At 38.0% G+C, this 21540-nt stretch overlaps 1 protein-coding gene across 2 annotated transcripts in view; it reads left to right on the forward strand.

The window, feature by feature from the left end:
• Positions 1 to 20942, forward strand: part of KLRG1 (killer cell lectin like receptor G1) — a 35071-nt gene extending 14129 nt beyond the window's left edge. For both annotated transcript variants that reach the window (XM_041736265.1, XM_041736266.1), the window contains exons 5-7: positions 1317 to 1486; positions 19367 to 19467; positions 19813 to 20942. In XM_041736265.1, coding sequence (XP_041592199.1) covers positions 1317 to 1486; positions 19367 to 19467; positions 19813 to 19924 — 383 coding nt within the window. In that variant the 3' untranslated portion in view covers positions 19925 to 20942. The remainder of the gene's footprint in view (positions 1 to 1316; positions 1487 to 19366; positions 19468 to 19812) is intronic.
• The last annotated feature ends 598 nt before the right edge of the window (positions 20943 to 21540 follow it).

The raw sequence follows: 21540 nt of genomic DNA on the forward strand, positions 1-21540 counted from the left end.
GTAACTTGATCTCCAGAACCCTATGTTGGTCCCATGCCAAGCCACAGAAAAGTTGTCTAATTTTGACATTTTCAAAAAGGACTGCCTTCACTAACTTTTAACTCCCAAATCTACATTAGGTATATACTCTATTATGCAGTCATTTATCCACACCTATGCTTATTTGATATAATGGCTCATACTCGCCTGTTGTGGAATTGTGCCTATGAGGAGTTTATACAAATGTATTTCATGGCTGAGCAGGGAGCCCGAAGAAGCAGGGTTCATCCCAGGACCCTGGGATCATGACCTGAGCCGAAGGCAGACACTTAACAAACTGAACCCCTCAGGTGCCCCCTCCCTTTTAAAAGATACAATCCAGCCATTTTAAAGGAATGAGAATGTTCTGTATTTAAAGGAGCCCCGTGAAGAAATTGCATCACTTTCACTTTAGCATCTAATATCCTTCTCTGTTGGAAAGTTTTTGTTTGATAAATTCTTTCTGCTGAAATATAAGTCTTTTATCTAATATCTAGTGATGGCAGATAATCACATTTGCGATAAAAGATAAAACACCTATCTTTCACTCTAGTTAAGTTTGCTTTTTCTAGTTTCTGTCTTTTTCTTTTGCACTATCACAGGGTGTCAGGTTGAGGTTGGACATTCTGGAAAATTCTTCCTGATTTCAGTAATGTATCTATGCAGTTATGTAGTATGTGCATGTGCACTGAGCCTACATAGACAGCGGGCTGACACATACAATGCAGATGCTTGGTTATCTTATCTGGTAGGTATATAGCATATGTGTGTAAAGACCTAGCACTAGTGATGCGCTCTGTCCACAGTCCTCAGCCTCATTGTGTCCGTTTCCTTACTGCTGTAGTCATAGTCACATGCTTGTGTAGTGGAATGTACAGTAGTGATAAAGTTGGACATTATGAAGTTTTTATTTTTACTATTTATTTATTTTTAAAGATTTTATTTATTTATTCACGAGGGACACACAAAGAGAGGCAGACACAGGCAGAGGGAGAAAAGCAGGCCCACCACAGGGAGCCCGACGTGGGACTCGATCCCAGGACTCCAGGATCACACCCTGAGCCAAAGGCAGATGCCCAACTGCTGAGCCACTAGGCGTCCCCATTATGAAGTTTTTTTTTTTTTTCATTATGAAGTTTTTAATTTGAGGCCATGAATTGTTGTGCCTTTCTCTAAACTTTAGTCTGAAAGGTGCTGGGACAGGGAAGACTATGGGGCTGCCATAAGCTGTTTACCTCCCATTTCATTTCCAAGACTAAGTGGTGCATAAAGATGTGACCAGTCCTCTTCCTTTCTAGGTTCCAAGTGCAACACGTGTACCAGTTGTTATAGTTGCCCTGACCTCTGGATGAGGTATGGTAACCATTGTTATTACTTCTCAGTGGAGAAGAAAGACTGGAATTCTAGTCTGGAATTCTGCTTAGCTGAAGACTCACATCTCCTTATGTTCACAGACAACCAAGAAATGGTAAATGCAAACATTTAGCAAATGTAGGTTGTTATGTCGGTGAATGGTGTTCCAAAGTATCGTGTGTTCTCTTTTGAGGAACAAAAGGAACATTCTTCTCTTTCTCTCTCTTTCTCTCTCCTTGTTCTTTCCTTTCCTTTCTCCTCCTCTACCCCTGCTTCCTTCCTTCTTCCTAGTCCTTACCCTTTCTCTGCCTGACCCAGCAATCTTCATGTGTAGAAACCTAGATGTTTGCATACTCTGGAATGTGTGTACATGTGTGTGCTGGAAATGGAAGGGTGGTGAGTATTACACATAGGAATTAGGCCTGAAATACAGGTCTAATTAAAAGAAAGCATTAGATCTAGAAACATAGGAGTTCAACAACAAGGAGACAGCAGATTCTTGCGCAACAGCTGGTGGAATTTGGGAAGGAGGGGAAGAGAGATATCTTGGGGACAAAGAGACTGTGGTAAGGGCTTAAATGTCTTTCAATAATTTCCCTTCATTCTTTGGAATCCAGCAAGTCTAGACTAGGAAGCAATTGGGATGGGGGATGAGAGAGAGGCATGAGAAGGAAGAAATTCCAGAAAGTTGGGAAAGAAGAAAAGAAAGTGTGCATGTATGATCGTCTGTGTGTATGTGTGTGTGTGTGTGTGTGTGTGTGTGTGTGTGTGTGTGTATGTGTGAGAGAGAGAGAGATCTTAACTCCCTTGCAGGGCTAAGTTGGTGGGCTCCACTTCCTGTAAGCTTCACAGATCCTTTCTGTCCACCCAGCAGTCTCCTGGAGGAGAGCTCTTTATCAATCCTAGAGCATCTCAAGGTAATATAAGGAATTGACATCCTGAATACAAAAATCAATCAAATTCTAACTTGTCAATGTAAATAACATATACAAAGAAAATAAATTCTAATTAGGTTTTTAGTGCTAATTGCATGCTGATTTTTGTGTGTTGATACTGTTTTATGTACTCTTTTTTGGTAGAATCAAGTCATAGAGAACAGTTTGTTAAGAATTTTTTTTTAATATTTTTTTTATTTATTTATGAGAGAGAGAGAGAGAGAGAGAGAGAAAGAGAGGCAGAGACACAGGCAGAGGGAGAAGCAGGCTCCATGCACCGGGAGCCCGACGTGGGATTCGATCCCAGGTCTCCAGGATCGCGCCCTGGGCCAAAGGCAGGCGCTAAACGACTGCGCCACCCAGGGATCCCAGTTTGTTAAGAATTAAACTATTAGAACATTGTATAGTGACAGATGCTACCTACTTTTGTAGCACAGCATGCCCAGATTTGTCCAATCACTATGTTGTACATCTGAAACTAATGTGACATTGTGTGTAAACTGTTCTTCAGTTTAAAAAAAAAAGGAATTCAACTATATTAACATTCTTTGGAGAAATTCAGAGATAACTACTCTGAAGCTGTTGAGAATATAAAGTCCCTAAGTTTTACAACTTCCTATTTTAAGAAAAGATTACAGCATCTAGATTTCTTATTTTCTATCAAATGAGAAATTCCTTTGAAATTCTCCATAGAATCTAATTCCAAATCAGCCTGTCCCTGTGACTTCCTTTTCTTTTATGCCTTCCCCAAACTAGGTGGTAGAATGCATTGGGGTTTATTCATTAGATATATGAAATCTTGGTTTCATGGAATCTGATCATAATAGCCTCGCTTTCTGGGTCTTTTGCAGCAACTCCTATTCTTACTCTGCTGCAGTTGCCTCTGAAGACTTGAGCTGACTAAAGTCAATAGCAGAAGTGAGCAAAGAGCTTGAAACATTGCAGGACAAATACTGATAAACAGAGTTGTGAGTCATAATGTAAGACTGTACCACAGAGAAGTGTGGTATAGTGTCTATTATAAATGAGGCCAGGTGACAATGAAAGCTAAGGAGGAAAAGAGCTAAGGCACAGAATATGTGGGGCTTGGCGGTATTTCTGTTTCTCTGTGCTCCCCCAAAGGAATGGAAGGGTATTAGAGGAATGTCTTTCTATCTTTCTTTACTTTCCCTGAATCCTGCCTCTGCTGTTGAATAAGCCGAACAGAGTTAGATTGGCTATATTGCCAAAACCAGTTTATTTTCTCATCACGGGGTCTTATGACCCCTTCTGACATTCCTGTGGAGTCTTTCTGGATTCTCTGGTCTAATTCTTTTTCTTGCCTCCAGCTTTTGTCAGATTCTATTAGAACCAGCTTGACTTATATCTGATCTCCTGAGCCTCTTGTTACTAGCATTGTTATTCTTTGGTTCTCAAGGCAAGATTTACATACTATTTTAAGGTATGCTTGATATTCTTAGTATCATACTTAGGACTAAACAGCTACTGCCCACCTCCCTTTCCACCACCCCTTGTTCGTTTCCCAGAGTTAGGAGTCTCTCATGTTCCATCACCCTCTCTGATATTTCCCACTCATTTTCCCTCCTTTCCCCTTTATTCCCTTTCACTATAAAATAGAAAGTTTTCAAATTGGCATTCCACTGGTAGAGAATACTGCTAGAGAATTAGTTTGTTATATGCCAGAGGCTATAAAGGTATGGGAAAGTATCTCTCTCATGCTGTTAAATAGTTATCTGTCAGTAGGATACATAAATGTAGCCCACTTCTTAGTTCAGTTACATCAAAATATAATAATAATAATAAATAATAATAATAATAAATAGGAAACTAATATATATGGAGCACCGACCATGTGCCAGGTATTTTATGTATATTATTCTCAATTTTCACAGCATATCCTATGAAACAGGATTCAACATCTCCATTTACTGATGAATGAGTGGTTAATGAACAAGAGTTAGTGAACAAATGTAAGTCTACAAATCTGGCAGAGCTAGACTTTTTTTTTTTTTTAAATTCAGAGCCAGATTTTAAACTATATCAGCCACGTATAGAAATACTGTACTTGTTGGCTTCCTGATACATCTTGTGCATGCTGAAAAACAAGACAACACTTACTATTAATTGCCTTCTGTGGATTTTCTATTCTTTTTGTTTTGTTTTTGTTTTTGATGCCTTTTCTGTTCATGTTTAAAAAATTATTTGAAGTTGAAATCTGGAATGTACATTATAGGATTCTTGGGGTTTAAATATATTTAAAAAGTAGTGAGATGCTCACTTATTATCTCTTTTTTCTTTCCTGGACTTAAATATTTATTTTATTTTTGAGAGAATAATAAGAAAATTGATAGGGTGCCTGGTGGCTCAGTTGGTTAAGTGTCTGCTTTTGGCTTAGTTCATGATCTCACTGTTCTGGGATCCAGCCTTGTATCGGCTCTCTGCTCAGAGGGGAGTTTGCTTCTTTCTCCCTCTCCCTCCCACCACATGTGCTCTCTCTCTTACTTTCTCTCAAATAAATAAAATCTTTAAAAATAATTAATAACAAAATTAAAATTGAATCACTCCATTACTTTTTTAGTTTTTTTATGACATCTACTCTATTGTTTCTCTTGTCCTTTGAATTTATCTTTAGATCTTTAGATATATTTAAGTTCTTGATTTTTGTTGTCAGATTTTTCTATTAGGCTCAGTTCATTTAGTATATTAGCATTTGTTTTTTGTTTAGTTTATTTTTTAGGCCCACTCCACTGTCCCAGAAACCAGTGCACTTCTGCTCCCTCTCTTCTCTTAGCATTTGTTTGTTATAGTTGTTGGTTTGTTATTTTAAAATGTATGTTGACCAGAGAGTTCTCTGGAAAATACTTTGGTTTCTTTAAATCTATCACGATGCTCCTCACCCTGTAACATCTTTCTTCATTATCATGATGTGAAATTATATAATCTGACTCTTGTTTTAACAACCTCTCATTCAGCCTTAACCCATACTTAACTCTCTATCAGAGTTTATGACTTTGGGACTGTCCTAGTCTTCCTCCTGAACTTTTGATATTGGCTTTTCTTGTTTTTAGGATTTATATCTAAATATACTCAGGGCTTCCTTCTTTGGTTACTGCAATACAGACATTACAGTAACATGGTTACTTTCCCCCATATTTTGAAGTAACAGAAAGGACTTTTTTTGATTTCTTTCAGATAGTCACGAGTTCATTTTACTACCTTGTGCACTAGCTATGTGAACTCGAGAAATTTTCTTAACCTCTTTGATTCTCAAGTTTCTCACGTGTAAAGTAGAGAAAATTCTTTCCAGTGTTCTTATGATATTAAATGAGGAAATCTGTGTGGGAGTTCCTTTAACGTAGTATGAATCACTTAATTTTAGTTTTTCTTCTTTTCCACTTTAATTCTCCTTGTTGCTCAAAGTAAAGCCTAGAGCCAAAATAACTTGCTTTATTCTTCTGTCTCCCAAGACATGAAATTCATGAAGTATATGTCATAAAATAAGTTATGACTTGTTGAATTGGGTATTTTCCTTATGAGGAAATCTGAAATATGTTAGAAGTTTCAAAGAAATGCCTGGAAACAGAGGGGGATGGTAGCAGAATTGTTTCACTCTGGAGGTACTTATTGTCTGATAATGTCTGTGTTTTTTTGTCACCCTTTCTTCATAAGTAGATCAAAGCAGTGTCTGTGACCTTCACACCAAGAGTGCAGGTGTGTAAATAGGTTAAGATATCTCTCACTTTTTTTTTTTTAACATTTTGCAAAATTGTGGTAGAACATATGCATAACAAAATTCACCATTTCAACCATTTTCAAGTGTACAATTAAGTGGTGTTAAGTACATTCATGCTGTTGTTCAACTGTCACCACTGTTCACCTCTAGAACTTTTACATCACCCCAAACCAAAACTCTGTACCCACTAAACACTAACTCCTCATTTCCTCTTCCCTCCAACTCTTGGTAACTACTGTTCTACTTTTGGTGTCTCTGAATTTGCCTATTATGTCCTTTTGTACCTGGCTTATTTCGCATAGCATGTTTTTTTTTTTTTAAGATTTCATTTATTTATTCATGAGAGACACAGAGAGGCAGATACATAGGCAGAGGGGGAAGGAAGCAGGCTCTTTGAGGGGAGCCTGATGTGGGACTTGATCCTGGGACTCTGGGATCACGTCTTGAACCAAAGGCAGATGCTCAACTGCTGAGCCACCCAGGGGTCCCTCACTTAGCATGTTTTTAAGGTCAATTCATGCTGTAGCATGTATCAGAATTTCATTCCTTTTTATGGCTAAATAATATTCAATTATGTGGATATACCAATTTTGTTTATTCATTTATCAATGGACAGTCTCACTGTTTTCTTTTTTTTTTTTAAGATTTTATTTATTCATGAGAGACACAGAGAGAGACAGAGACACAGAGAGAGACAGAGACACAGGCAGACGGAGAAGCAGGCTCCATTCAGGGAGCCTGATGTGAGACTCGATCCAGAACTCCAGAATCATGCCCTAAGCCGAAGGCAGACACTCAACTGCTAAGCCACCCAGGCGTCCCTCTCATTGTCTTTTAAAGAGAGTGTTCTGGTTTACACAGTAAGTCTTAATTGACTTTTAGTATTGTGCACATACACAAAATTATAAGGGACATTCATATCAATGTTAAACTCTAGAAATTTGTAGCCTGTCAAATTTTCCTTTGAAATCTCTTAATGTAGCTGCATGTTTTTATATGATAGTAATTACAGTTTGCATGCTATAAAGTATCTGAAAGTCTGAAAACATAGGATAAACCTATTTTTACATAGAATATTTGTTACATTTTCAAGTAATATGCTCAATATGTTTTTATTCAACCTAAAGATATATTTTCAGGCAAAATTCCTCTAAATTTAAAGATCTAGTTGATTTTCGATGTTATGGGTGCTCTGTATTATTATTATTACTATGTAATAATACAGAGTAACTATTATTACTCTGTATTATTATTACTATTATTACTCTGTATTATTATTATTACTATTGCTCTGTATTACTTTTTTTTTTCAAGTTAGTAAGTACATCCATTGCTTTAAACACTTCACCTGAAAAGGTATCCGGAGGTTGAAGAAAAAAATATTGATGATGTTATTAAAAAATATAACAGATACATTTATTTATTTATTATTATTATTTTTAAACATTTTATTTATTCATGAAAGACACAGAGAGAGAAAGACAGAGACATAGGCAGAGAGAGAAGCAGGCTCCATGCAGGGAGCCTGATGTGGGACTTGATCCCGGAAATCCAGGATCACGCCCTGGGCTGAAGGCAGATGCTCAACCGCTGAGCCACCCAGATGTCCCCAGATATATTTATTTAAAACAGATATATTTATTAAAAAATACAAGGGCATCAGGGTTAAGTGTCTGCCTTCAACTCAGGTGATGATCACAGGGTCCAGGGATTGAGCCCCACATCCTGCTCCCTGCTGCACAGAGCATCTGCTTCTTCCTTTCTCTCTCCCTCTGCCTCTCCCCCTGCTTGTGCTCATGGTCTCCTTCTTTCTCTCAAAGAATTAAATACAATCTTTAAAAAAAATACATTTATCCTATGTTTCTAGTTTTTTGGACACACTGTGTTTATATATTCTGCTTTTATTACCTAACATTATTTCATTCCTGTTTTTTCCAAACATTACATTATTTTAGGTTTTATTTTTAAGGTTCTGTATTATTCTATTATTGCTTATCTATTTTTTATATTTCAAGATGAAGTTTTACTTATTTCTAATTTCTGTGCAGTTATATGCATATTTTTATGACTTATTTTTCTTGAGGTTATTTTTTAGGATATAATTCCTAAGAATAGATGAGCCCAAGTAATTTTGAGATATTATTAATTTATTTCCATAGGAGTTGAAATAACTTAGATATATCCCACAAACCATCTTAGTTTAGAACTTTAAGGAGTATGTTCTATGCCTTAATAATATCTAAATTACAATTTAAAAATATTACTTATAGAACCATGTCTATGTGTGTATAATGCATAAATATTGACCTATAGTATGGCACCGAGTCATGCTGTATCTGATTTTATCTGAGTTCTGTCTCCATTTTGACTTTAGGTTTTGCATTTTTTTCTAAAATATGACAGAACATTACAAACTCTAAAGTAAATAATTTCATATATTTTCCTAGGTGGCGGGGTTACAGTAATAATCAAGAATTCTTGCTGTTAGGGTGCTTACATTTTAGTCAGAGGAAAGACAGACATCCACGAAGTAATTAACATGGTGATATATGCTTTGAAGAAAGTGAAACAGTAAATGTAGGTACTACTTTAGATTGGCCAAGGATGTTGGCCATCTAAGGAGGTAACATGGGAGCTGGAACCTAGGCCTGAATGACACCCATAGGAAAATCTAGGGAAAGGGTATTTCAGGCAGAGGAAAAAGCTATGTAAAGATCATAAAGTAAAAATGACCTTGGCATGTTAAAAGAACTGAAAAAAGGGTCATATGACTGGAAGCTAGTAAGTGAATAAAATGGTTGGCAAGGTCTAGATCATGTAAAATCTTATAATATACATAGTGGAAACTTTATATTTTGTTCTGTGTGAAAGAGGAAACCATCAGAAAGTATTAATCAGGGGCACAATATGATCTTATTTATCACTAGAAGGGGAGAGCCTCATATATGAAAGCTTAGCACTGGGAGAGAAAATTTAGATGCTTATTCAATGCAGAGCCTTGGGTAAGCCTTTTGACCAAGGTGAACTTTTTTACTCCTCTGTAAAGAGGATGATAGAACTTGTGTATCTTTCAGAGTTTTTTTTTTTTTTAAAGCTTCAAGTTTGTATTTAAGTTCTAATTAACACATATGGTAAAATTGGTTTCAGGTATAGAATTTAGTGATTCATCACTTACACATAACACCCAGTGTCATCACAAGTGCCCTCCTTAATACCCATCACCTACTAGCCTATTCCTCACTCATCTATCTCCATCAACCCTCTGTTTTCTATTGTTGAGACTTTTGTGCTTTGTTTCTCTCTCTCTCTCTCTTTGCTTCCCCTATGTCCATCTGTTTTGTTTCTTAAATTCCATATATGAGTGAAATCATCTGGTACTTTTGTCTTTCTCTGACTGACTTATTTTGCTTAGCATGATACCCTCTAGTTCCATCCATGTTATTGCAAATGGCAAGATTTCATTCTTTTGATGGCTGAGTAATATTCCTTTTATATATATGTGAATATGTATATTCATATAAACATATGAGAATCATTTATATATATATGTATATATATATATATATGCACACACACACCCCACCTCTTCTTTATCCATTCATCAGCTGATGGACATTTGGGTTCTTTCCATAATTTGTTTTTTAATTTTTAAAAAATATTTTTAAATTATTTTTTTATTTTTTAATTTATGATAGTCACACACACACACACACACACAGAGGCCGAGACACAGGCAGAGGGAGAAGCAGGCTCCATGCACCGGGAGCCCGACGTGGGATTCAATCCCGGGTCTCCAGGATCGCGCCCTGGACCAAAGGCAGGCGCTAAACCGCTGCGCCACCCAGGGATCCCGGTTCTTTCCATAATTTGGCTATTGTTGATAATGCTGGTATAAACATCAGTGTGCATGTGCACCTTTGAATCAGTGTTTTTGTAACCTTGGGTAAATACCTAGTAGTGCAATTGCTGGGTCATAGGGTAGTACTATTTTTAAGTTTTTGGAGACAATCCATATTGCTTTCAAAGTGGCTACAGTAGTTGTTGGTGGGTTTGCATTCCCACCAACAGTGCAAGAGGGTTCCCTGTTTTCCACATTCTCATCATCATTTGTTGTTTACCATGTTGTTAATTTTAGCCATTCTGACTGGTGTGCAGTGGTATCTCATCATGGTTTTGATTTGTATATCCCTGATGATGAGTGATATTGAACATCTGTTCATGTGTCTGTTAGACATCTGGATGTTTTCTTTGGAAAAATGTCTATTCAAGTCTTCTGGCATTTTCTTAACTGGATTATTTGTTTTTTGGGTGTTAAATTTGATAAGTTCTTTATAGATTTTGGATACTAACCCTTTATCAGATATGTCATTTGTGGGGTGCCTGGGTGGCTCAATCAGTTAGGCAAATACCTTTAGCTCAGATCATGATCCCAGGTTTCTGGGATGGAGCCCTACATGGGGCCTGCTCAGTGGGGAGCCTGCTTCCTTTCCCTCTCCTACTGCCTGTTGCTCCCCTCTCGTTGTGCTTTTTCTCTGTTAAAGAAAGAAGAAAGAAAGAAAGAAAGAAAGAAAGAAAGAAAGAAAGAAAGAAAGAAAGAAAGAAGACAGACTAAAATAAAAAAGATACATCATTTTCAAATCTTCTCCCATTGCATAGGTCATCATTCAGTTTTATTGATTGTTTCTTTAACTATGCAGAAGCTTTTTATCCTGATGAAGTCCCAATAGTTCATTTTTGCCTTTGTTTCCCTTGCTTCTGGAGATGTCTCTAGTAAGAAGTTGTGTGGCTGAGATCAAAGAGGTGGCTGCCTGTATTCTTTTCTAGGATTTTGATGGTTTCCTGTCTCACATTTAGGTCTTCCATCCATTTTGAATTTATTTTTGTGTATGAAGTAGGAATGTGGTCCAATTTCATTCTTCTGTATATTGCTGTCCAGTTTTCCCAACACCGTTTGTTGAAGAGACTGTCTTGATTTCTCTTTCTGCTGCTTCATTATTGGTGTATAGAAATGCAACAGATTTCTACACATTGATTTTATATCTTTGCTGAATTTGTGTATCAGTTCTAGTAATTTTTTGGTGGAATCTTTTGAGGTTTCTACAAAGTATCATGTCATCTGTGGGTAGTGAGAGTTTGACTCTTCTTTGCCAATTTGGATGCCTTTTATTTCTTTTTTTGTCTGATTGCTGAGGCTAGGACTTCTAGTACTATGTTAAATAATGATAGTGGGAGTGGACATCCCTGTCTTATTCCTGACTACAGAAGAAAAGCTCTCAGTTTTTCCTCATTCAGGATGATATTAGCTGCAGGTCTTTCATATATGGTCTTTATGATGTTGAGGTATGTTCCATCTATCCCTACTTTGTTGAGGGTTTTTTTTTTTTAATCAACAATAGATGTTGTATTTTGTCAAATGCTTTTTCTGCATCCATTGAGAGGATCATATGGTTCTTATCCTTTCTTTTATTAATGTGGCATGTCATGTTGATTGATTTGCGAGTATTGAACCACCCCTAAAGCCCAGGAATAAGTCCTACTTGATTGTGGTGAATAATATTTTAATGTACTATTGGATTCCACTTGGTAGTATCTTGTTGAGAATTTTTGCATCAATATTCATCAGGGATATTGGCCTATAACTCTCCTTTTTAGTTTCAGAATCAAGCTAATGCTGGCCTCATAGAATGAATGTGGAAGTTTTCCTTCCATTTCTATTTTTTGGGGCAGTTTGAGAAGAATAGGTGTTAACTCTTCTTTAGATGTCTGGTAAAATACCCCTGGGAAGCCACCTGGCCCTGACTTTTGTTTGCCAGGAGATTTTTGATTACTGATTCAATTTCTTTGTTGGTTTTGGGTTTATTCAAATTTGCTAGTTCTTCCTGTTTCAGTTTTGGTAGTTTTATGTTTCTAGGAATTTATCCATTTCTTCCAGATTGCTCAGTTTGTTGACATATAATTTTTTTTTTAATTTTTATTTATTTATGATAGTCACACAGAGAGAGAACGAGAGAGAGGCAGAGACACAGGCAGAGGGAGGCAGGCTCCATGCAGCGAGAGCCCGACGTGGGATTCGATCTTGGATCTCCAGGATCGCGCCCTGGGCCAAAGGCAGGCGCCAAACCGCTGCGCCACCCAGGGATCCCGACATATAATTTTTTTTGATATGCTTTTATAATTGTTTGTATTTCTGTGGTGTTGATTGTGATCTCTCCTTTTTGACTTGTGATTTTATTTATTTGGGTTCTTTCTCTCTTCTTTTCGATAAGTCTGAATAGGGGTTTATCAATTTGATTAATTCTTTCAAAGAACCAGCTCTTAGTATTTTTGATCTATGGTACTGTTTTTGCACCAAAGGCAGGTGCCAAACCATTGAACCATCCAGGCGTCCCTCAATGAGTTTCTTTATGTTTGTTATTAATTGATTTATATATTTGGGTGCTCCCAAGTTGGGGCATAAATATTTACAATTGTTAGATCTTCTTGTTGGATAAACCTCTTACTTATGATATAATGCTCTTTTTTATCTCTTGTTACAGACTTTGGTTTAAAATCTAGTTTGTCTGATATAAGTATGGCTACTTTGGCTTTCTTTTGATGTCCATTGGCATGATATATGGTTCTCTATACCCTCACTTTCAATCTGGAGGTGTCATTACACTTGTTTAAAATGAGTCTCTTGTAAGCAATATATAGATAGGTCTTGATTTTTTAATCCATTCTGATACCCTATATCTTTTGATTGGAGCATTTAGTCTACCTCCATTCAGAGTAATTATTGATAGATAAGAATTTAGTGCCATATTATTACCTGTAAAGTTGCTATTTCTGGAGATTTTCTCTGTTCCTTTCTAGTCTTTGTTGCTTTTGGTCTTTCTTTCCCACTTAAAGGGCCCCCTTTAATATTTCTTGCAGGGCTGGTTTAGTAGTCATGAACTCTTTGACTTTTTGTCTGGGAAGATCTTTATCTCTTCTTCTAATGACAGCTTCCTCAGGTAAAGTATTCTTGGCTGCATATTTTTCCCATTCAGCATGTTGAATACATCATACCACTCTCTTGTGGCCTGCCAGGTTTTTGTGGAGAGAGCTACTGCTACCTGATTTATCTTCCCTTATAGGTTAGGGATTTATTTACCCTTACTACTTTCAGGATTCTTTCCTTATCTCTATATACTGCAAATTGTACTATGACATATCTTGGTGTTGGTCAGCTTTTGTTGAATTTGGTGAGAGTTTCAGTTTCCTGTGCTTCCTGGACTTGAATGACTGTCTCCTTCCCCAGATTAGGGAAGTTTTCAACTATAATTTGTTTAGATAAACTTTCTGCCCCCCTTCCCTCTCTTTTTATTCTGGGACTCCTATGATATGAATTTTATTATCCTTTATGGAGTTGCTGAGTTTTGTGAGTCTACATTTGTGATCCAATACTTTCTTCCCCTCTTATTTTCCGTTTCATTATTTTCCATAATTATGTCTCTGTATCACTGATTCATTCCTCTGCTTTGTCCATACTTGTCATTGCATATAGTCAATTTTGCATCTCAGCTATAGCATTTTTTTATTTTGGCCTGACAAGTTTTTAGTTCTTTTATCTCTGCAGAAAGGGATTCTCTGGTGTCGTCTATGCTTTTCTCAAGCCCAGCTAGTATCATCATGATTGTTGTTTTAAATTCTAGTTCAGGCATGTTTATATTTGTTTTGATTAGTTCCCTGGTTATCACTTCTTGTTCTTTCTTTCTGAGTGAATTCCTCTGTCTTGTCATTTTGTGTAGGTCGCTGTTTTTGTGTGTGTTAGGAAAGCCTGTTATGTTTCATGCTCCTGAAAGTAATGGCTGTATTAAGAAGAGGTCCTATACTGTCTGGGGCCTGGTGCTTTTTTTTTTTTTTTTTTTTAAGATTTATTTATTTATTCATGAAAGACACAGAGAGAGAGAGGCAGAGACATAGGCAGAGGGAGAAGCAGGCTCCTTGCAGGGAGCCTGATGTGGGACTTGATCCAGGATCCCGGGATCATGCCCTGAGCCAAAGGCAGATGCTCAACCGCTGAGCCACCCAGGCATCCCGGGCCTGGTGCTTTAGGAAATGTTTCAGTGTGTGCACTGTGCTGTTGTGTTTTGGCTGCTCCTTCCTTCAGGTCAGTCCTCTGCTGAGTTTCTCCTTGCCTGCAGTAGGGAGTGTTTGGACCTTGTCCACAGTGCGGCAAGTTTTAAAGTTTTAACTAGGTGTGTTTTGGTCTGCTTTTAAAGAGGCTAGATCTTATTTCCCCTAGAGCTGAAGCTTTGCAGCACTTCTATGGTCAATAGACTTGGTGTGTGAGGGGTCTGTGCTGGTCTTCTGGGGGAAGAGCCTGCTGTGCTGGTTGTCAGGCTGACTTACCCTAGTAAAGATGCACCTATAGGGTGCAGGGGTGCAGAGCCTGCCACTGTTCAGGAAGCCCTCACAGAAGAGCAAACAGTCTCTCCTCTTGTATTACTGGTTTCCGTCAGATATCTGCCCTCACCCTGTCTGTGGCCAAGCCGTCTGCCCACCCCATGGCATGGTACTTCTGTGTTTTATCCCAGGCTTATGGCTGGGTTTCAAAACTCCAAATTTTAGGAGCCCCCAGCAGCACAGAATGATGCTGATCCTCTGGGGGAAGGTCTTGCCACACTGCAGTTGGTGCCCTTTAGTCCCAGAAAAGTAGTCACATGATTGCACAGTGGCTTGGAGTTTATGGTAAAGCTCAGCAAAAGCCAGCATCAAGATTTGCTGCCCTCAGCAGGTGTCTCTGTTCCTGTGCTAATGAACAGGGCAGCACATTGGTGCCCACCGGCTCTTTTGTCCCCTGAGAGGCTGAGCCTCCTCTCCCAAATGCACTCCAAGAAGAGGAACTGTCTCTTCCGGTGCAACCAAGGGGATCCTCAAACGATGCTGTCTGGTCCCAGGTCTTTGCTTTCCTTCCCCATAGAAGCACTGTTATGGCCGACAGGCTCCACTGGTGGCTAATGGACTTCTGAAGCTTCAAACTTTGGGCTTCCCTGATTGTAAAAACTTAAGATAGTCAGCTGCTTTAGTTTTCCCAGTCAGTGGTTTGGGGGAAGTGTTTCTCTTGTGCAATTCCCTGTGTACTACTTTCTCTTTCTCACTTTCTGTCTCTTTCTCTCTCTCCTCTCTCCAAGATCAAGGCTCCATCTCCTTTGAAGCACCTGCATTTCTTTTCTCCCCAGAATCATGTCTCTGTGCTTCCTACATCCCCTGGTGTGGTTTCTTTTCTCCCTCTAGTTCCGCAGTTTGTTCTCTTAGCATTCAGATCAATTTCTTGGGTATTTAGAATGGTTTGATATTTATCTAGCTGTGTTTGTGGCACGAGGCAAATCTAGGGTCCCCTTCTGCTCCACCATGTTAATTAGGGTTTTATTTTATAACTGGAAAAAAATCCTTGAGAATATCTGTACTAAGTCCTCTTAAGAAAATTAAGGCTAAGCCAGATTAAGCAATTTTTTAATCCTCAGATAGTGGTGAAGAGTTAGTGATAGATGGCAGTATATTGTTTTTGTTTTGTTTTCCTAAATGCCATACTTTTCAGATGAAGTTAGGAATGGATACAAAGGTATTTTGTAAACCTTAATGTAAAACAAATATAAGACATAATTGTTTTCAGGATACCCTATCTTGAGAGAACAAAGCTATAACAGGAAGGAAGTATTGATACGCAAGTTTTACAGATTTTTCAAATGTTTCATTTAGAAGCCACTGCAACCATGTTTCTTCCGTGGAAACTAAGATTGAAATTCAATGAAGAGAAAATAGAAGTAATTCTAAAATGGGAAGTAGCACGAAAGACTTGTTCTTTCTGTTATGGACTACATGTTCGTGCTTTCCAAAATTCATATATTGAAATCCTGATCCTCAATGTGGTGGCATATGAAGATGTGGTCCTTGGGAAATTAGATCATGAGGGTGGGTCCCTCATGATGGGATTAATACCCTTATAAGAGGAGACATGAAAGCGCTTGTCTCTCTTCTCTCTGCCATGTGAGGATACAATGAGAAGATGGTCATCTGCAAATCAGGAAGTAAGCTCTCACCAGATACCAGATCTGTCAAAAACTTGATCTTGAATGTCCCAGCCTTCAGAATTCTGGGAATTAAGTGCCCATAGTTTAAGTCACCCAGTCTATGGTAATTTGTTATAGCAGCCAGAACTAAGACATCCTCTTTTAATGTCTTTCCTGGGAATGCAAAGAAGCTTTATGCTTCTCTTTACTTTAGGAGAAATTCTTTATTCATACCAATGATAGTCTCCAAGTAAGTAAAGGGAACTAGTCTAGACATAGTTAAGAGAAAAGTCCTTGAATTCTTATTCTTTGGTAACCATCTTCCAATAAAAACAATGTAAAAACTAATATCTTAGTGGTTGCTGGATTAAAAAAAGAGTATGTTCTTCAAAAAGTATTCAACTAAAAAAAATAATAATTAGAAAAATAAATAAATAAAAGCACAATAGGATGTTATGAACAACAACAGCAAAAAAGTATTCAACTAATTAAGCCATTATTAGAAATTATTGATATGTTTAAATGAACAAAAATGTATAATGTTAGAGGAAAATTAGGAAGTTTAAAAACATTTTTTCCTGAAACTTGAAGAAGGCAGTAATTTTCTTTGATTTTTCAAAAACCTCTAGAGGAGGTTTTTCAGATGGCCTGAGGAGTCCCAAGAGTACTCTGCCATGTTGGGTCTTCCTCGCCCAGCCTCGGTTTTAGAATATCTAACCTTGGATATAATGAGAGACAAATGTGATGTTTTAGCTTTAGTAGATATCCTTATTCATATGTCAGCCTGATCTGTGGCAACACTGGGACCCCAAGAAAGTAAATAATATTGGAATCTAATGTTCTAATATAAGCGTAAGCTGTCTTCTTGGTGTGTTTCATCAAAGAGAATGTAGTCTCTTAGCTGAATGTGCATGTTTGACATATTCTAGGAGTCTCATGATTTTTTCAGAGCTAGAGAAGCGCAGTTTATTTTATTTTATTTAAAAAAAATTTTATTTTTTAAGTAATTTGTACACCCAATGAGGGACTCAAATTTATAATCCTGAGATGAAGAGTTGCATGCTTTACAGACTGAGCCAGCCAGATGCTCTGAGAAAGCATAGTTTAAAGAGAAGTAGGTTGCAGAGGGATGGACTATGTAGAGACAAGGCCTTGGGTACTAGGGGAAGACGTTGGGTTCTACTCCAAGTCTTACCACTAAATTACTGTGGATTAACATATATCACTGCTATTTTTTGAGTTTCCATTCCTCCAAACAATAATTTTACAGAGTGAGAAGAGAGATCAAAACAAGTTCACCGAATTTGAGAATACAATGCTCTCATGATGGCCACTGCCAAATGAAATGCCTGGTTGTCTCAAAGCATTAATGTAGGGAGGAGGCTTGAGACAAATGGTCAGGAAGTATATGATCACAGAAACAAATTATGGCCTTTTTCAAATTATGGCCTTGATCTATCATGTCAAACTCTAACTCAGAGAAAACCAAACCAACCAGGCAACCAAACAAAACAATTAACATACGGGATTCCTGGGAACAACATAGGAGGAACGGGGATATAATTTAGATGCTTTCTTATTTTCCTTTTTTCTTTCCATAAGGGATTTACAGTGACATCCAGGGTTAAGAATAAGAAGTATTGAGAAGATGCCAGGCATTAATTATCTCATTAATTATACATACAGTATTTGCTGGACACACAGAGACATCAGTTATTAAATGTTCACAAATGCTACTGTACATGTGCATACTTACCTACCACTTGTAACCCAAGGGTTTTGGTATCTGTTAAGACACATATGGATACCTCTAAACATTCATTTGTACTCTGAAACATATACAAATAGTGAGCTTCTTAGTTTATGTAAGTATTTTCCGTCAATATGTTGATCTTCAGACTTACAATTTTATCCTTCGTACTCATGAACAAACACATTACTTGTTAACATTAACATCACATTGAAAATTCAGCATCACAAGAAACGTCTCTGCTATGAAAGCAATTTTCAAAGCTGAGGTGATGTTTATTGTAAACACCAAATCCTACCACAGAATTAATCTTCTGGGATTTATCCTTTATTTTATTCCAGTTACTAAGGCAATTGCCTTAGAGTATAAACTCCTTCATTTGAATGTCAGACTCTACAGAGCAAAGAATCTGTTATCTCTCTTCTAGTGGTAGCATGGAATATAGAGGTGCAGACAGCTTAACTTTATCTTATGCTTGCTTCCCTAAGAACTGTTTTTATTTTTCTTGTCATATTCAAGATTGATGAGAACGTGGAAAATGAGAGTGTAGTACTGGGAAAAAAACAAGAATTTTGCTACAGACTTAATAATAACTTATGTATTAAATGATAATGAGAAAGATGACTGCTTCTATAGTGGTATTTAGCTTTTTTTTCTGTAAAAGTTATTTGAATATTTACTAAGTACTTCATCTAATCAAGGAGGAACTTACAACGGAAGGCAGAGATGTAATATTTATCTATCTTTCACATTATAAAAATGCAATTATAGATAGAAAGTTCAATTCTAGGAAATGTTCCACTCTGCAATGCATCTCTAGAATTAGAGTTTAAAAGAGAGATTAAGGGGATCCCTGGGTGGCGCAGCGGTTTGGCGCCTGCCTTTGGCCCAGGGCGCGATCCTGGAGACCCGGGATCGAATCCCACATCGGGCTCCCGGTGCATGGAGCCTGCTTCTCCCTCTGCCTGTGTCTCTGCCTCTCTCTCTCTCTCTCTGTGACTATCATAAGTAAAAAAAAAAAAAAAAAAAAGAGAGAGATTAAGTTATTTGGACTAGGAGGTGGTTTTAATCAGCTTAAAGTGCTAACCGAAGTATCACTAGGTGGCTCATACCACAGACATTTATGTCTGACAGTTCTGGAAGCTGGGAAGTCCAAGATCAAGGTGTTGACGGGTTCAGTTGCTGGTGAGAACCTTCTTGGTGGCTTGCAGACAGCTGCCCTCTGGTTGTATTCCCTCCTGAAGAGGGAGGTTGAACTGGGGTCTCTTCTCACAAGGGCAGTAATCCCATCATTAATGAGGGGTTCATGACCTCATCTAAACCTAGTTACCTTCCAAAGGCCCCACCCCAGTTACCATCATGTTAGAGGTTAGAGCTTCAACATATGAATTGTGGGGAGAAATGAACATTCAGTCCATAATAATGGTAATGAGAGGGAGTGTAAGGAATAATTATTTGATCATGACACTGAATCTCTTCTTTGGTTTTCTACATTCTCTTAACCTTTTTTTTTTTTTTTTATCATCTTCAATCTCTCCATTAGAGCCTGCTTAAAAATTTCCTCAGAAAGGACTTCTACTGGATTGGTCTCAGGAACAGTTCTGGTTGGAGGTGGGAAGATGGATCAGCCTTAAACCACTCAAGGTAAGGGGATTCAAAACAAGGGAGGAAGAAAGAGAGAAGGGGAAGAGAAATGATATGACTGGGGAAATAGATCAAGGATAAGAGATGGAGAGGAGAGGAAAAGATAAGAAAATGAACTAGGGAACATGGGAGGAAATGAATGATGGATGAGAGGCCCCCCCCCCCCCAAAAAAAGATGACATTTTAAAGAGAGGCTCATGAACAGTTTTTATTCTGCTGGTTTGGAGCTGAGAGAAGTGGGGCCTGAAGAGAGAGAAAGAACTGCTCAGTTTTTATGCCTTCATGCCTTGCAGGTCCTTTATTCTCATGTTCCCTTAAGTGATTGACTTTTCTGATTTCTTACAGTATTCTCTCAAACAGCTTGATACAGAAGTGTGGTACCTTCAGCGAAGCTGGTCTCCGAGCCTCTAGCTGTGAAGTTCTTTTGCCGTGGGTCTGCAAGAGGGTCAGACGTTGATAGGTTGGATCTGTCATAAGGCTCCCTAGAAAGAGGGAGCAGGCCTCTGAGTGATGGCAGAGCCATGAGTGTGTATTTTGTGAATGCTGAACCTTCTAGGACATGGCATTTGATGTAAGATTAGTGCAATGTCCCTGGGATTGATGGTGTATTGCTGGACTCCCTTTGAGTGTTTGGATATTATGTTAACAGTTTAAAGATCAGATCTAGGGACATTTGTGAAATAAAACTTTTTTTTAGTACTTTTCACTCTAGTGACTGATGCTGCCTCCTTCACCCCATTCCCACCATCTCTGTCAAAAATGTACCTTTCCTCTATGTTATGATCTGATCTGATATAATCCATGCAGAAATATACTATTGCTAATATGTTACAGGGCTTTGATGTGTGCTAGTGGGTTCGCATGTTACTTATTCTTGATAATATATTTTTATCCTAATGGCGGCACTTCACAGATAAAGCTGTATCCTGAAGGATAATACTGATTGTGAGAATATAAGTTGTAGAAAGTGGATGAGAACAGGGTGGTGCTTTCTGCTTCTTAACCCTTCACCACCTAAAGACCTGGCCTTGGCTGAATTTAATTTTTCTGGGTGTGCATAGACATGATGGAATAAATTCATATGTGACCGTATCGTTTCTATGTTATGAACGTGTGATTTGCTTGTTAATTTCACAATGGTGGTCAATCTGAGGAAAGTTTACTGAAGCCATTTATGTGCTTGATTCTGCAATTATTTTAGGCACAAATGCCTCAAAAATGAGAAGAACTTTATTATTTCTGTTAAGTGGAGTTTGGACATAGATAAGTAGGGAGTACTGTTTAAAAGATATAGGAGGGAGCACTGAGGGGGACCATCATTCTGTACTGTTGATGACACTGGATTATAACGTCTTATCTTTTTCTAACAGCTGGTTTTTTTTTTTTTTTAGGAACATTGACTATATCTTATCCACCACTGTATCCCACATACCTAAAGTAGTGCTTGTATTAGTGAAGACTAAATGAATGTATGAATAAAAAATTTAAACCATTCTTATTCTTTTTTTTTTTCTGTTAGCCTGTGAGTTAACTAGAGGAATTAAGGGCAAGAAATACAATATTTTCTGATCCTTCCTAACCCCACCCATGTGTGCATTCAATAGCTACCTCTAAAAAGGCAAAGAACCAGTTTCATCTAGATGTGATGTTCTCAGAAGGAAGTGGTGGAAACAAACTCAACAAACTCCAATCTCGTCATGATTTCTTACCTTTGGCTCTGGAACTTCAGGGTGTATCTTAATCATAAATGTGATGGTAGTGATTCCCACGTGGTTAAGGATGTAATGATAATGATTCCACTTGGGCCATGGCTTGGCTGCTACAGCATGCATAATCTCATTTACCTATTCAAAGAGAAACAGAGGAGGATGCTACACTCCTGAACTCTCCCCTGAGCAAGTAGCTTGTGGGCAGCTCTTTTCTGTGGCCCAATGCAGGACTCCATCCCCAGACCAGGATCACGTCCTGAGCCAAAGGCAGATGTTCAATCGCTGAGCTACCCAGGCATCCCCAGTTCAGTCTTTTTGCAAGGACTTCTCACCACCTATCATCAGAATTGGATCTAGTTCTTCA

Source organism: Vulpes lagopus, chromosome 21 (genome assembly GCF_018345385.1).
Source record: "Vulpes lagopus strain Blue_001 chromosome 21, ASM1834538v1, whole genome shotgun sequence".
NCBI classification, from domain to species: domain Eukaryota; kingdom Metazoa; phylum Chordata; class Mammalia; order Carnivora; family Canidae; genus Vulpes; species Vulpes lagopus.